At 42.3% G+C, this 17,561-nt stretch overlaps 1 protein-coding gene across 1 annotated transcript in view; it reads left to right on the top strand.

Moving 5' to 3' along the window:
• The first annotated feature begins 959 nt into the window (after nucleotides 1-959).
• The window catches only part of LOC111966650 (IQ motif and SEC7 domain-containing protein 1-like), a 68,142-nt gene continuing 51,540 nt past the window's right edge, over nucleotides 960-17,561 (top strand). The window contains 1 exon segment of the mRNA XM_070444565.1: nucleotides 960-2,899. Within this exon segment, the coding sequence (XP_070300666.1) occupies nucleotides 2,418-2,899 (482 nt within the window). The 5' untranslated portion in view covers nucleotides 960-2,417.

The raw sequence follows: 17,561 nt of genomic DNA, 5'->3' as shown, positions 1-17,561 counted from the left end.
TATATATATGTATATATTTTTTCTCTCTGTGTCCCTTCTTTCTCTGTCTCTTACACACACACACACACAGTTATTAGGACATGCACATTTACACAAAGACCTGTATAAACCTGGCACTGGGATCTTAAAACAAAATGACAGTTAGGTAATCCTGTATTACTAAAAATATCATGGAACAGAGGTCCTTCAGAGGGCTATTTTCTGCCATAGTCTGACGCTTCATTGAAGTATTCAAGTTTCATTATTCTGAAGAAAATGCACAGAGGGAGCCATGAGAGTAGGCAATATTACCAATAGTGACATATTACTGTAGGCCTAGTCTGGTAAAGACTAGACCCGTCTCATCAGCATTGCGTTCTGCAATTAAACTTGCTAATAGCGCAGAACGTGCAGCGCGCGCTAGTTTTTCTCCAGTTGAGTCCAGCCTGGCCCTAGAGCCATATATACAGTATACGAATCATACTATACGTATTTTTGAGCACTTCCAAGACTAAGGCCCGTAATATACAATGGTCTACTCTAGTCTAATGGTTTAGTTACTTTAGACCATGYAGCCTGGCCTCAGAGCCAAAGAGTCAAGTGTGAAATGAATCGATTTGAGGAAATTACTAACGTCCCTTCACCGCGGAGATTTTGGGAAATGCTGGCGAAGTGGAGTTACAGCAAACCAGTAGCCTAAGCTATAGGCTATAATATTAAAACCAATAAGAAAAACAGTTTAACGGTTGGTAAAGCCATTGATAAATGCAGTTAAAAAGACAACATAAAATGTTTGTTAAATGTATCATTACAGACAATCAATCAAAACGTTTTGGAAAAATATACATTTTAAATTGCCGATGCAATATAGAGTCTAGGCTACATGTCTATAACGATTGTGCAGCATACCTTGCGCGTCGCCACGGGAGCGCTCCTGAGCACCACGCGCGCTCAGGACAGTTCACAGATTTGCAAGGAGTCCATATCTTCGTTTATCTGTGCCACCACGAGTGCGAAGTTACCGCCACTGTAGTTGAAAATCGTTTGCTAAATGCACTTTATTTTTTATCATAGGGGATTTTAGAAATTAACAGAGGACTATTTTATTGGTTTCCCTGAAACGTCGCGACACAGGCAAGTGGAAACTCCTTATATCGATAAAGTATGTATATTGGAGACGTGTGAACTATTTTACATTTATATTATTTTTCAGCTAACAATTTTCTGAAAGAAACTGGACTGTCGAAAGATTTGTAGAGGACTCGATCGAGTAGGCAATTATCCGTTATGGATGCGTGACGTTGATCGCAGTGCGGTGATATACAAGGAACACTCGGGCAAAGCTGTAGCCTAAAAGCCAATCTCAGGCTGTTGGATGTGGTCTGTACAGGGCAGGGGTGAGGACTTGGACCTCAACTATGAAATGAATCAGTCGTCCAACGTCTTCATTTTTTTTTTTCAAAGACACATCTAGTCATGGGGTGAAGAGGATGAGGTAGAGACTGCGGGGATAGTCTATATGGGAGGGAACATGGAATATTCTCTATTATATAATCTTTGACAAAAAATGCTTATTAGTGGGAGACCATTACAAGCCATTTTGCCTGACCCCTTTCCCCTTTCCCTTKTTAGCAGGAGCGACAGACAACGTTTAGTGATCATTAATACTTTAGGAAAGAATCAATGTATTTGCACCACAACACTTGGCTGTTGAGATCATAACACATCTCGACTGAAGTTATCAAGGAGAACACGGGTTTATGACAAGTGCCACTGGTGTGTATTCTCTTTATTTGACTGATCTTTTATTACACAGTAACCCCCTATGTTTGCCTCTCTATAAGAGAGAATAATATTGAATTGTCAAGATGGCTAAGGTGCATTTATTGTTTCAGATTTCAACTATACCTCTATGTCTATTGTTTCTCTGCCTTGATCCATCTCTCTTTTATTGTTTGATTTTGGTTGATCATTTGGAATAATGACACCTGACGCCCAAAGCCCTGGATTTCAATCCTCCACCATCCTTCAAGATGCTGAATTTAAAGACACTAAGTATTCAGCTATCCCCACTCAGTTGTACCCCTTACTTGTTTTTCAACTTTGCACCGTTGTCTTGGTTTAGCCATCCCTTATGGACCTAGAACAATTGCAGCCAACTTCATCTTGCATTGTGATATTTGATATGTAATAATTAGAGAAACTGTCGACACACTCTGTTGTGTCCCTTGACCTCTCTGAACCTCTGAAAGGCTTTTTGCGTAAAGTAGAAAGGGACAAAAACAATCTCCAAGTTCATCTTCCTCCAGCCCCCCTGTCCGTCCTCCCCTCTCCCCCCCACTCATCAGGGCTGGTGGGGGGGTGGGATCTGGAGCTCCAGGGTCGTAACGGTGGAGGTGGTGGTACCCTGGAGCCTCCCTGGAGCAAGGCCTCCCACCATGGAGACCAGCCCAGAGAGCCCCAACCGTGCCGTGGAGTACCTCCTAGAGCTCAACAACATAATCGAGAGCCAGGCCAAGCTCCTGGAGACACAGCGACGGCGCATCGAGGAGCTGGAAGGCCAGCTGGACCGAGTCAGCCAGGAGAACCAGGACCTGAGGCTGGAGAAACCCACTCCTCCACGAATCCCGGAGCTCCCCGAACAGAACCATAGCAACACCAACCACAGAGCTGAGAAGCCCCTCTCCCTGCCCATCCACCCTGCCAGCAGTAGTGGAGGTAATGGCAGCACCACCAGCCCTGTTGCCGCCCCGTCCCCCGCGGTGGTGGTGCCCCCTGCAGGGCCGAGCCGGGAGAGACGTACCCACACCAGGCTGACCCGGGGCATGTCCTGTGGCTCGAACCCAGCCGAGAGGGAGCAGCGGGAGAGACTGGAACACACAGACAGCTCCGATACCAACAGCTCCACCATCCGCAGAAAGTGAGTTATGCTACAATGTATCTCTGGTTCTCTCTCGTATAATTCCCATGTTTTCCCCCCAGTTTCTTTCCATGGCCAATGGAAGCATGGGTTGCTTCACTTGCTTGATGGCTATGGTGTTATGATCCTATTCCCTGACTGAAGTAAAACATTGTCACTAGTTGTCACTGTTTCTTGATGGTAGTCACTTAGCATTAGCTGGATGTTCCCAACATGCCCAAATTATTTATGCCCAAAATGTCCCCTGTTACTGATCTTACTTAATTTGGTTTGAATTCAACGAGTTGACATGCTGTTCATTTAATTGTGATCGCACAGTTATATAACTCCTCTGTGTACCTCAGTGAGTGACAGCACCATTGAGTAAAACCAGAGGGATATTTTTCCTCCTGATCACACGAGTTTGAGGGGGAAGTGATGTGCTCACTGTGTAAAGACCGCAACACAGATAGGTAGCTACTGTACTGAATGGGTGAGTGTGTGACACACTGGGATTATTAGATATTGATGAATCTGCTTGGGGCTTTGTTTTAAGGATGCTGAGTGTATTTATGTGTATAGGGTTTCATTTACACAGACTGACCGTTACTGTAATACAGTCTGAGTTTTCGTTCAGTGAGTGAAATGTATAGGCACTGCACTGTGTGGGCTGTTCATGTGTTTCTCTTTCTGTGGGTGTTCCATTGTATGAGTGTGCTGATTTTGTTAGTGGGGTCGTGAGATCTGTGTGAAGGAGGGATTTTGATGCATTGTGTTACGAAATGTGATATCGTTCTACAAGTGTGGCAAGAAGACAGGATCATGTGTATGTGGGCTGTGAGTTTTGTGTGTGTTGTTGTTGTGTGTGCGGTATGTGTGCGTCAGTTGCTGATGGTTGTGCTGCTCGCATGATGTGTACAGTGGGCAAAAAAGTATATTAGTCAGCCACCAATTGGCAAGTTCTCCCACTTAAAAAGATGAGAAGCCTGTAATTTTCATCATAAGTACACTTCACTATGACAGACAAATGAGAAAAAAGAATCCAGAAATCACATTGTAGGATTTTAATGAAATATTGCAAATTATGGTGAAAATAAGTATTTGGTCAATAACAAAATTATCTCAATACTTTGTTATATACCCTTTTGACAATGACAGAGGTCAAATGTTTTCTGTAAGTCTTCACAACAGGTTTCACACACTGTGCTGGATTTGGCCCATTCCTCCATGCAGATCTCTTCTAGAGCAGTGTTTTTGGGCTGTTGCTGGCAACACGGACTTTCAACTCCTCCAAAGATTTTCTATGGTTGAGATCTGGAGACTGGCTAGGCCACTCCAGGACCTTGATAATGCTCTCTACGAAGCCACTCCTCGTTACCGGGCGGTGTGTTTGGGATCATTGTCATGCTGAAAGACCCAGCCACGTTTCATCTTCATGCCCTTGCTGATGGAAAGGTTTTCACTCAAAATCTCACGATACATGGCCCCATTCATTCTGTCCTTTACACGGATCAGTCTCCTTCCCTTTGCAGAAAAAACAGCCCCAAAGCATGATTTTCCACCCCATGCTTCACAGTAGGTATGTGTTCTTTGGATGCACCTCAGCATTATTTGTCCTCCAAACACGACGAGTTGAGTTTTACCAAAAAGTTATATTTTGGTTTCATCTACCATATGACATTCCCAATCTTCTTCTGGATCATCCAAATCTCTCTGCAAACTTCAGACGGCCTGGACATGATCTGGCTTAAGCAGGGAACACGTCTGGCACTGCAGGATTTGAGTCCCTGGCGCGTAGTGTGTTACTATGTAGGCTTTGTTACTTTGGTCCCAGCTCTCTGCAGTCATTCACTAGTCCCCCCGTGTGTTCTGGGATTTTTGCTCACCTTTCTTGTGATCATTTTGACCCACGGGTGAGATCTTGCATGGAGCCCACAGATCGAGGGAGATTATCAGTTTCTTGTATGTCTTTCCATTCCTAATAATTGCTCCCACAGTTGAATTCTTCCAAACCAAGCTGCTCTACCTATGCAGATTCAGTCTTCCCAGCCTGGTGCAGGTCACAATTTTGTTTCTGGTGCCTTTGACAACTCTTTGGTCTTGGCCATAGTGGAGTTTGGAGTGTGACTGTTTGAGGTTGTGGACAGGTGTCTTTTATACTGATAACAAGTTTCAAACAGGTGCCCTATAATACAGGTAACAGTGGAGAACAGAGGAGCCTCTTAAAGAAAGTTACAGGTCTGTGAAGCCAGAAATCTTGCTTGTTGTAGGTGACCAAATACTTATTTTCCACCATAATTGCAAATAAATTCATTAAAAAATCTACAATTGGATTCTTCTAATATTTCATTCTCATTTTGTCTGTCATAGTTGAAGTGTACCTATGATTACAGGCCTCTCTCATCTTTTTAAGTGGGAGAACTTGCACAATTGGTGGCTGACTAAATACTTTTTTGCACCACTGTATGTGGAGAGACCCTATGAAATGATTATGTTCTGCTTTTTGCCTATCAGAAAAATATAGCTGGACGCCCACGTCTGCTCAGAAATAGACTTTTGTTATGTCTTGTGGGTTTCATAACCACATCTTTATAACAATTAAATAATGATGAGAAGGGAGACAGGAATTAGTTCAACCATTTATCTGAACAAACACATCTCAATGTACAACTCCCATGATGCTCTGCGAAGGTTTCATACACCACATCTCGTCCCCACCTATTTAACAACAATTATAAACAGTCCAAGCGTCTTGGTGCCCACCTATCACTCGTAGGGTAATGGCGGTCAACCTGACTCTCAATAACAGTAGCTAGATTTCCATCCAATTGGTGACAGATTTTCACGCAAATATTCTAAAATCCACATAAAAACTAAATTTCCCACCAGTGATGTTTCCATCAAATTGACTCAAAAAAGCTGTACGTGATGATGCAGTGCACATAAAAATAGTTTTTGTGGTTAAATTTCCATGTACCGAATAAAGAATAAGAACCTCGATATTTATTGGAAAGGAGCATCAATTGAGCTCATCACCTTTCACTTTCACCACCCTCTGAAGTTCAACATCATTTATTTAATCTGTAGCCAACTAGTCATAGTGGGAGTATCACACAACATGTTATCGCGTGAGGTGTGACTCCAAGTTTATTTCAATATGATGGTTATTATATCAATATTTGCGCATAAAAGCGTTTCCACWGACATTTCTCACAAAATACATTTTACCAACACAAAAAGATCCCACCTTGTCTAGCGTATTTTGTTTTGTCGACATTTGGAAAGGCCTGATGGAAAGTTTCATGACATTTTTTATTCAACATGTACTTTACTCACATAAAGTGTCAGGACCCGGTGCGAGAAACAGTCACTAATAATCGTCAGAACCCAGAAGATAAGGCAGACACAGCAGTACTAGAGATGGTGGTTTAATTAAAGAACAAAATCTTCAGGCAAAGAAACTAAATCCACAATGTCCAAAAATAAAGCCAAGAGGCACAAAAATGGAAATCCTCCAAAATACAAAAGAAACTCCACAAAGTGGGAAAAAACAGCAGGGAAAAAACAAACCTCAAAAGACTACTCAAAATATACACAAGAACTAAACCAGAGAACCTCTGGAAAATCCAATAAAATAAATATCTGTAAAGAACAAGGCTTGGGCTGAGGCTGGGTGCTAACTTACAAACACTGAGCAAGGAACTGAGGAACACACAGGGTTTAAATACTAACAAGGGAATGACCTACAGGTGCAAACAATAATTAGAGCAAGAAAAACAAAAGGTACAAAAAAAGGTGCAATGGGGACATCTAGTGACCAAAACCCGAACAGTCTTGGCCAAAACCTGACAAAAAGGTTGGATGGAAACCTGGTTACTGTCTTTAGACTGTGGCGTTGACACAGGTGTAGGCATGTGAATAGCCTGTGTCACGGTCTCATCACACACTTGTATGGGTGTGCCTGAGTCAGTGTCCTGAGAATGTGACTGTGAGCCCTTAGGTGATGACTGCTGGGTCAGAGTGTCACCCAGTAACAGTTCTGGGCCACTCACGACTGGTGATTCTATCAGTGTTGCTTTACGCACCAGTAACTGATCTATGTGCCTTTTCCAGATGACATCCTCTGCAGTCTAGACAATGTAGGACACAGGACCAGTCTGAGCAATGACTGCAGCAGGAACCTACTTTGGTAGGTTTCTCTACTTTGGAGACAGTTTCTCCAGGATTGAAAGCTCTGTCCTTTGCTCTCAGTTCACAACATTTGATTTAACCTTCCTGTTGACATCGTCTTCTTTGCGTTCAGAGGTTTGAGTAGGTCAAAGCTTGTGCGTAGCTCTCTCATCATGAGTAGCGATGCAAGCAATGCTTTGGTGGTTGCATGAGGCTTGTTCCTATAGGTTAGAAGGAAGCTGTTCAAGCATTCGTGCAAGTATTGGTCAGTTGTCGCTTACAAGATGGAGTAGCAAGCTGAACTGACTAAACACTTTCCCAAGCTTCTCGATTGTCTTCTCAGCAGTAGTAAACCTCATGATGGCAACCTCTGGCCACTTGCTATGAGTATCCACGACCACGAGAAAGATTCTGTCTTCAAATGGACCTGCGAAGTCGACGTGTATGTGTTGCCATGCCTGCTCCAGGCCAATCCCACAGACGAAGAGGTGCAAGTTGCGGTACGTTGAGAACCTTCTGATTTGAGGAACATGTTTTCGCTTTCTCCTCAATGCTTCCATCCAACCCAGGCCACCAGAAGTAGCTTCGTGTGATTTCCCTAATGCAAACCATTCCACAATGCTCTGAGTGTAGCTGTTGCAACACTGGTGTCCTCAGCTAAGGCAGAATGATTACTCTCCTCCCCCATAGCAGACATCGGACTGTACTGACAGCTCAGTTCTCCTCGGAAGGTAAGGTTTCAGTTCCGGAGCTTCCCCTGCGGCTCTACCTTTGATAATGATGTCCATCACTTCAGATAACATCGGGTTGTTTCTGGTGGTTTTTCTGCACTTGTGTTGAAGGGACTGGTGCGTTTTCCACTTGTCTGAAGTAGAAGATGTCCACTTGGCATGACTCTGGCTTGACCCACAGGTAGTGGTAACCTGGAAAGTCCATCTGCATTGCAGTGCAGTTCTGACTTGTGGTACTTGATGTCGTAGTTGTGTGCTGACAACAACAAAGCCCACCTTTGCATTCTGCTTGCTGCAAGTGACGGAATCCCAATATGCGGTCCAAATGTGCTCGTCGGCGAATGATGAGCTGTAAGAAGGGTGAACCTACTCCCATACAGATACTAGTGAAAAATACTTGTTATATATTGTGTGTAGTTACTTTATGTTTTGTTCAATATCCTTGATGCGAAAGCGATCGGCTACTCTTTACCTAAAGGCATGATATAGGACACTACTGCTCCCAAACCATAGCAACTAGCATCACAAACTAGTTGGGTGGGCAATGACAGGTCCAAGTGCGTCAGTGCCTCAGATTTCAGGAGTGTTTCCTTGGTTTTCAGAAACGCTTCCTTGCGTTATTCTGTCCATTTCCATGTTTTGTCCTGACAAAGCAACTGATTCAGCGGCTTCAGCTTCGTTGCTAACCTCAGCATAAAGCGTCCATAGTAATTGAGTAACCCCAGGAAAGAACGCAGTTGGCTGACGTTCTGAGGCAATCCACTCAAGATCTGGTCCATCGCCCTCTGGAACAGCGCTGGGACATTTCTGATTCCAAACGGTAGACAACAGTACCTGAAGAGCCCCTTCTGTGTCACGATGTTCAGCATCTCCTTTGACTTTTTATCCACATGCATCTGCAGGTAGGGTTGGCAGAGGTCGATTTTGCTGAATTTTGACCTTCAGCAAAACCYGCGAAAAGGTCATTGGTGTGTGGTAAAGGTTAACTGTGACTTTAAAGTCTCCACATATCCTGATTCCACCATCCTTCTTAAGGACTGGTACTATGGGTGTTGCCCATTCACTCACCCTGACAGGCTCCAGTACTATGTTCTTGACTAAAGCATCCAAGTCAGCCTCAACTTTTGGTCTGATAGCACAAGGTACGGGTTTAATGGAAAGCTACCCAGCTTTCCATTAAAGACTTCTCCATGTTTCTTTAAGATGGCGGGTAGGCCTGTGTCTCCATGTGTCATTGTACAAACTGATGGCCAGTCTAGTGGGATTTTCTTCTGCCATGAACATCCCAGCGGATAGTCTCCTTACACGACGTAGTGGCAGCTTGTCAGTTTGTCCGTTTAACTGAACTGTGACCTCAGTGAGGTCTCTTACGGCGACAGATTCACCTGTGTAAGTCTTTRACATGATGTGTGCTAGCTGAAGTGGAAGGTGTTTCAGTGTCTTTTTGTAGACTGTGTCTGACACAAGAGATACAGCTGCTCATGTGTCAATCTCACCGGCTACCCATTTAGAGAGAGACATAGTAGCCCTGCAGCCCCCCAGCAACATTCAGAATATTCAGTGTAACTTCCTCGTCTGATGAGTCACTCACCTCTCTGTTCTCTTTCTCAAAAGTGTGAACATGTCTCCTTGACGTTTTCTCTGAGCTCTTTTTGTTTCTGCAGGCTTGTTCGATGTGGCCCTTTTTACCACAGGCTCAACAATCCATGTCCTTACACCAGCATGTAGACAGACGCCTGATGTCCCGCTTTGCCACAGCGGAAGCATGTGCCTTGATTTCCCTTTCTCTGATTTTCAATTGCAACTCTGTTCACTTTTCCTGATGAACTAAACTGCTGAGCCTCATTGGCAGCTAGTTCCATGGACACACTGAATTCAATGGCCCTTGCCAAGTAGGCTACCGGGCTATTTGGAAAAAGCCATGCGATTGTTTTTTAATACCGTCAAAACAATTTATTTGAAGTTTTTCAATAAATGTGAATATTTGTAGCTACTTTTTAAGTTAATACCTGCAGTCAACTTGTGCAATACGTTAGGAGATAAATCAGATTGTGTTCTTCATTTCACCTGTCACATTATTTCACATTATGAAGCTTACCGTAGTTCCCCAGAACAGTTGAGCCAGTCATGTGTTTGTTTTAAATAGCACAATGGGGGAGTCTCTGTTRCGCAGCGCACATGAGGTGATGAAGTTATGTTTGCCATCAGATATCTTATAATGGCTTTCTGCCAGAAGTCAAAGAGCTCTGGATGAGTTATCTGTACTGTACAGTTGCCATTTTTTTTCTCCTCTGTTCTTCTCCCATCTGCTCCATGTACACATTCTGCTCTTCCTTCTGAAAAGAATGCATCACAACTTTGTTCATTTGCACAATTTCTCTTGTTCCCATTCACTTGTAAATATCCACACTCACCAAAAATGACATTCGGTAACTACTAGCTATGCTTGTATAACTGAGCTGGATTTGCCAGCTTCGTTAGCATTTAGTTAACAGCGTTTATGTGATTTCGCTATTAGTTTGTGCTAATTTTGTTAGAATTCTTGCGTTTTAGCGCCCCCTTATGTGCTATGTCAGTAATACCATGAATCCCGGAATGAGAGAAATTACGATATGAAAATCTGGATACCACCTAAGCCTATTGCCAAGATCAGATTACTTTCAGTCAATTGTATCTTTTGTGTAGCTTCACTCCGTAGCATTCAGTACATCATTAAACTTAAAGTACTCTGATAGTTTCTTTAATGCAGCAGCAAACATTGTCACTGATTCTCCCTCTTCCTGATTTCTCCTGTGGAATCTAAAACTTTCAGCAATAACTAGTGGTTTTGGTGAAAAGTGTCCTTTCAGTATTTTCACAATATCCCCATATGTCTTATTACCTGGCCTGTCTGGCTGTAGCAGGCTGCATAGTAAATTAAATTAAATGTCTTTGGCCCCATAACACAATTTTTTCCTCATCAATGTAATTTGCAAGAACAGAATATTCAAACCGTTCTGTATATTAGCTCCACTGCTCAACACTTTCATGAAACTGTCCAATATTTTCGACAATTCCAGGCATTTTTTGTTTTTCAGTATTTTCCTCAACCATGGCAATATTTTCCTCAGTCACGTGATCTTCATTCACTTCACTCACTGACATTTCATCCTCAAATTCTTTCATTTATCACTCCAGTGTTAATCTGCTAAATTGTAATTACCTCGCTACTATGGCCTATTTATTGCCTGCCTCCTCAAGCCATTTGCACACACTGTATATAGACTTTCTTTTTTTCCATTGTGTTATTGACTGTACGCTTGTTTATTCCATGTGTAACTCTGTGTTGTTGTTTGTGTCGCACTGCTTTGCTTTATCTTGGCCAGGTCGCAGTTGTAAATGAGAACTTGTTCTCAACTAGCCTACCTGGTTAAATAAAGGTGAAATAAATAAATAAAAATTCCAAAGTTTGTCTTCACTGTTGAATAAATGTCCTTTCCTTTACTCATTGTATATTCCTCCGTTTTTAATCACGTTGTTTTCCCGCGCCGACATCCGTCTCGAATCCTTTTCTGCCCTCCATGACAATGCTAACGCTCTCTCTTAGCTAGCTCGACTATGCACTTGCCTCTGCTAGCAAWTAGCCTCTACCACGGAAGATAATAGTTTTAAACATTAAAAAAATAACTTCTTCCGCACAGAATATTTACTATAGGTTCAGACTTAATCGTCGCCAATCTTTTATGTCTCGTGGTTTCATAAGCCCGCCTATATAACAATTCAATAATGATGAGACGGGAATTAGCCTGAACGTGCGTATCTCAATGTACAACTCCCATGATGCTCTGCGGCACAACCACAATACACCATAACTTTTCTGTATTTTTCTCTGAGTGAAGGTTAGGTTAGTTTCTGAGTGAAGGAGATCAGCTCTTTACCGGCCAGGTCAAGCTAAAGTGAAAGTCTGGAACTCATCTCAATTTTACTTCCACACACAGATTATAATGTTTGGTCTAATATGTTCTGGTACTAGGTCTATTATCTAAGCTGTTTGACTAGAGGCAGATCCCTGTGAAAATACTGTTGTATTCTAACGTATGACCAAAAAGCTATACAGCATGTGTTATGAAGCTATAATAACATCAGAAAAATTATCATCTAATTTTTCATTTTGGTGGACTACGACTTAATTCCTTCATTGTGTCATGACTTGATCTTCATTTGTTCTCAGTCCCTCATCAAATTGATTCAGACTTGACTAGACTAAATTCCCTATTGATCAGGAACATCTCCCTCAGTCTCAGTCTATTCTTCCGTTCCTTCCTCTGTATCCCCCTGCCTCCATCCCGTGGGATGACTTAGTCATTAGATAGAAACACATATTAGTTATTTATGTGGGTGTTATGTGAATGTAGGACAGTTTTCTGATTCTCCTGTTAATGGTAGTGTTGGTTGTGACACATTAGCTACTTGGTTTAGGTGTTTATCTAATAGCTACTGTTCTTCAATTCAAGTGCCACATTTACAGTAATAAGGAGTTGTGATTTATTTTAGGTTTGCCTATATCTAGGTCTCTGCCCTGACCTTGTCCTCAAAACSTTACCCAACTCTCACCTGTCAGCTCGTTCTTAGGCTACTGGTGAGGCCTGTCATCTGTCAACAACAACACACTAATAATCACAATATTTACTTCTTCCATATTCAGGTCACCCTCTGCCATCTAGATATGGTTCAGATCAAAGAGGGAAAGAGAGACAGAGGGAGGAGGGACATAGAGTGAGATAGAGAAGAGAGAGAGAGAGCGACCCCAACTCAGCATGCTTCGTTCTAAAAGAGAAACCGTGGAACACACACACTGGTTCACCATCTGTTATCAGGGAGGTAGAGGGAGATAAATKGAGGGAGAGAGATGGAAAGAGAGAGAGAACAAGCGAGAGAGAGGTAGCGAGCTAGAGAAATGGAGGAGGCAGGGAGAAGGCAGGGCAGAGGAACTACGTTTAGAGATAAGGTATTTATGGCCTCTTAGTGAAGGTTCTTCCAAAAAACTCAACATTGCCCATGTGACTGTCCTGTCCTGTCCTCCTGCTCTGAGTTATAGGGCTGTGATGTACAGTAGAATGGCCTGACTTAGAGTATGATAAACTGTGACACTTCTGCTTCTGAACCACAGCAACAACAGCACAAACTAGCCCATCATCAGCGGAGTAGCCGAAACAGCTCTCCCATATTCTGTCCCATATTCCACTCCCTCTGGCCCCGCTAATGGGAAGATGAACAATGTGAGTCACAGGTCCTCAGGTTACTGAATTTGACAGAGATACARGGGTCAGCAGAGTCAGGAGTCAGTCTGGAGCCATGTCAGTGGCTGTGTGCCTAATGGTCCTATTGGTTGTGGTCAAAGTGGTGCACTAGTGAATAGAGTGCTGTTTGGGTGTATTCTGTCATGTGTGCATTTCTGCATGCTTGTGCAAATGTTTGGAAGTGTCTGGTTACGTGTGAAACAGAGAGGGAGACTCACACAGAGTGAGTGTGAGAGATTAATTAGTGTGACCTGAGTACAATTACTCCTGGCCAAGGGGCGATGATTACTGCTGTGTGTGTGTGTGTGTGTGTGTGTGTGTGTGTGTGTGTGTGTGTGTGTGTGTGTGTGTGTGTGTGAGAAGGGGAGAGAGTGTAATGTGTGTGTAGGATCTCCTGGGATGTCCCAATTTAGACAGTCGACACCCCAGGCATCTTGTGGGCATCTGGAATCTTTTTAATGGGATGATATGAACAGTTCTCCCATGGTGAAAGATTGCACCAGGTAGCACTACTATAACGTTGATCTTAGTCAAAATGGCTTGCTCATAACATTTCCTGTAGAGAAGGAACGTAGGAAACTTAAGGTGTTTAGGATGGCCGTCTCTCTCTCTCTCTCTCTCTCTTCTTCTCTCTCCTCTCTCTCTCTCTCTCTCTCTCTCTCTCTCTCTCTCCCTTCTTCCTCTCTCCTCTCCCCTCTCTGCCTCTTTTGAGGGCATCACATGTGGATATTTCTCTGCTTTGTAGGCTGACATTAATTCTGTTTTGAAATGCAGGGGATGGTAATGGCTTTTGTTGCAGAGGAAGATAATTCTGTTGAATCACTCACATACTTGCTCTTTCTCTCTTCTTCTTTCTTCCTCTCTCTCTCTCTCTCTTTCTCCCCCTCACTGTTTCTGTTTCCCTCTGCTGCAGATATGACTCAGAGGAGCTGCAGAAATTACTTTTGTATCCTCTTCCTCCATCACTCACTTCCTCTTTTCTCCTCCATCACCATCTGGTTTACCCTTTCTCCTTTTTTAGACTGAAGAAATGATAGATGTCGATGAAAGTCGTCTGTGATTACATATAGTACTAGTCAAAAGTTTGGACACACCTACTCATTCAAGGGTTTTGCTTTATTTTTACTATTTTCTACATTGTAGAATAATAGTGAAGAGATCAGAMCTATGAAATAACACATGGAATCATGTAGTAACCAAAAAAGTGTTAGACAAATCAAAACATTTTATATTTGAGATTTTTCAAAGTAGCCACCCTTTGCCTTGATGACAGCTTTGCACACTCTTGGCATTCTCTCAACCAGCTTCATGAGGTAGTCACCTGGAATGCATTTCAATTAACCTGCCTTGTTAAAAGTTAATTTGTCGCATTTGAGCCAATTGTGTTGTGACAAGGTAGGGGTGGTATACAGAAGACAGCCCTATTTGGTGAAAGACCAAGTCCATATTAAAAGCTTCACCTGGAATGCTTTTCCAACAGTCTTGAAGGAGTTCCCACATATGCTGAGCACTTGTTGGCTGCTTTCCCTTCACCCTGCAGTCCAACTCATCCCAAACCATCTCAATTGGGTTGAGGTCGGGTGATCTGATGCAGCACTCCATCACTCTCCTTCTTGGTCAAATAGCCCTTAGCCTGGAGGTGTGTTGGGTCATTGTCCTGTTGAAAAACAAATGATAGTCCCATTAAGCGTAAACCAGATGGGATGGTGTATCGCTGCAGAATTATGTGGTAGCCATGCTGGTTAAGTGTGCCTTGAATTCTAAATAAATCACAGACAGTGTCACCAGCAAAGCACCCCCACACCATCACACCTCCTCCTCCATGCTTTACGGTGGGAACTACACATGCAGAGATCATCCGTTCACCTACTTTACATCTCACAAAGACACAGCGGTTACTACATTATTTCATAGTTTTGATGTCATCACTATTATTCTACCATGTAGAAAATAGGAAAAACAAAGGAAAACACTTGAATGAGTAGGTGTGTCCAAACTTTTGACTGGTACTGTAATTGATTTGATTCTCTGACAGAAGCCACTCAAGTCTTTATAACATTGAAGTACATGCACATTACTAATGTGCGGGTTGACTCAGTTGACTCATTACCCGCAGTCCCCACAGATATCCGCGGGGCGGCCGGGATTAGGGTCATTAAATATTGGGTAGATGAATGGTGTGTGGGTTGGATAAAGACAAAACAACACCTTAAAAAGGGAAATAAAATGTACATAATATAAAAATCTGTCTGTTAAGCTGGAGAAATCTATTTTTTTGCATGGGCTGCATTTCAATCCGCTGATATCGCCCTTCCGCATCTGTGGTGAAAGGTGGCAGAGTGGTGTTTGTCAGACCATGAGACATCCCGGAAATCGGTTTGGCCTACAAACTATTCTGACCACTCCTTTGGAAGATGAGACTCTCCGTTTTGCTCTACGACCCCCACAAGCCTCAAATAACGAACCTATAGGTCCCTGGTACGTTGCCAGTTAAAAAAATAAATGTAAGTATATATGGTAGTTTAGTACCTAAAATAAGGGGATAAATACATGTCAAAAGTTTTTAAATAGTTTCCTGATCTTCAGAACAAACTTCATTTAGATTTTTTGTTGTTCCATGTAGTGAATATGTTATTTAATGTCTTTGGCTAATAGCAGTAATGCCAAAATCAATGTTTCATCAAATAATTTTTTAATATATTTTTTTGATAACTTAAGGGGTCTTGAAATTCAAAATCAAATAGTTAAATTATCTTTGGTATGACCGTCTTAAAACAATTCCATATGTTATCTTGGAATTTTTGGGAAAGATTTGGTGAAGTGATAAATGAGGATGATATCAGCGTTGTGTATGATGATGGTGAAGTGCTGTACAAATTCAACAGTCACAAGATGGGGACTTCAAATAGGCCTATGGCACATCAAGGGAACTGCAGCCCACTCTTCAGATGGGTTAAATGGAAACTGAAATCTGGACACTGACTGTAGGTCTATAACCTCTTATATAGCCTTACTATTAACTCCTGCAGAATTAAGCATTTCTTGCAATAAAATGACACACCAAATGTAGGAAACATTTTTACTCGGGAACAGGAGTATAGAAATATGATTTATTTATTTCAGCATCTTGAGAGAATGCGAATGCGCACTGTTAGATACCGTCTGTAAAGGTGCTATCTTTATCAGCATCATAAAAGCTGATAGTAACCTAAATATGCATCCAAGCCGAACTGAAATCTTATCAGAAACACGTTGGGTTGTTTTCACAGCTCTCTATTTCCTTACAGCCGGTCAAACTGATGTCATTTAGAAATGTTGCACAGAAAATCGTTCCCGTTTCTTTTTTGTTATTTCATTTTCTCCCTGGTCCCTAAACGTCTTTGCTCTGCGAAAGAAGCAGAGATGACAGAGAAGTTTACTGATGCCAACTAGATTGAAGCATTCAATCGATCGAATTATGAAACTATTCTGTTGAGCAAGGGTTTATTTAGTCTTCTAAGGCAACATATAATGACAGAGAAAGTACATGTATCTAATTATAGACAAGTTGACTAACAAGTAGCCTACCAAAATGCAATTATAAGCAGAAACATATCTAAATCAGGCAAAAAAAATCTGCACTTCCTGTCAAAAAATGGTTCCGCCGTCTCTGACTGTAACCTACAACGCATTTCCTATATTAGCGGGATAGGGTCGGGTGCGGGCCTTAGATTTTCACTTTATCACATGAAGTCTAGTCAGACGGTTGTGGATTGGTCATTAGCAATTGTGGGCGGATGCGGGTGAACAAACAGCTGACCCACACACCACTAATGCACATGCTGTTCCCATTCCCGCTGTTGCAGTGGATTCTGACATTTTTAAGTAGGGACTCTTATACAAAGACACAAGTTACTGCTGAAATAACTTTGCCTCGGGCAGATTTGTGAATATCCTTTAGCTCAACMTGCTTGACCTGTGCCAATAAAGAGCAGTATACTGTATAAGATAATAAGATCTCTCTGGACCCTCTCTAGTAAAGATGCCCTGAAGGCAGCAGCATCCTCTTCAACAAGTAGTGAAGCTCCTCCCACTACATCCTCTACATGGAAGCACTTAGTGGTGGCGTAGTCTACATTTTACCCTACAGTCACAAAACCACTTTCCTTTGATCTTTTTTGGGATAAAATTATATTTGTAGTTATTCTTCTCTGTGTATTATTCTGTTGTAGCTCTAGTAGTCACATATAAGGTTGTGCTGTAAGCCTCACATAATAAGAGCTTATTGGGAACTTGGAAAAGGTGTGATAACACATTGTTGAATATTGATATCAATTCATGTTAAAGTTGGAGTACACTGTCCTTGACTTAGGTTTATAATATGTTGTAGAAAACATGGTTGCTGTGGAAACTGTAAAGCGTTCCCTAAGGCAGTTCCAATGTTGTGCTTCCATCCTCCTCCACCTTCTCTCCCCCTGCCTCCCCCAGCCTGCCTCACCTCCCACGTTCATTGGGTGGGTTGAT

Source organism: Salvelinus sp. IW2-2015, linkage group LG7 (assembly GCF_002910315.2).
Source record: "Salvelinus sp. IW2-2015 linkage group LG7, ASM291031v2, whole genome shotgun sequence".
Lineage (NCBI taxonomy): Eukaryota > Metazoa > Chordata > Actinopteri > Salmoniformes > Salmonidae > Salvelinus > Salvelinus sp. IW2-2015.
This window is presented reverse-complemented; position numbering and strand designations above follow the sequence as displayed.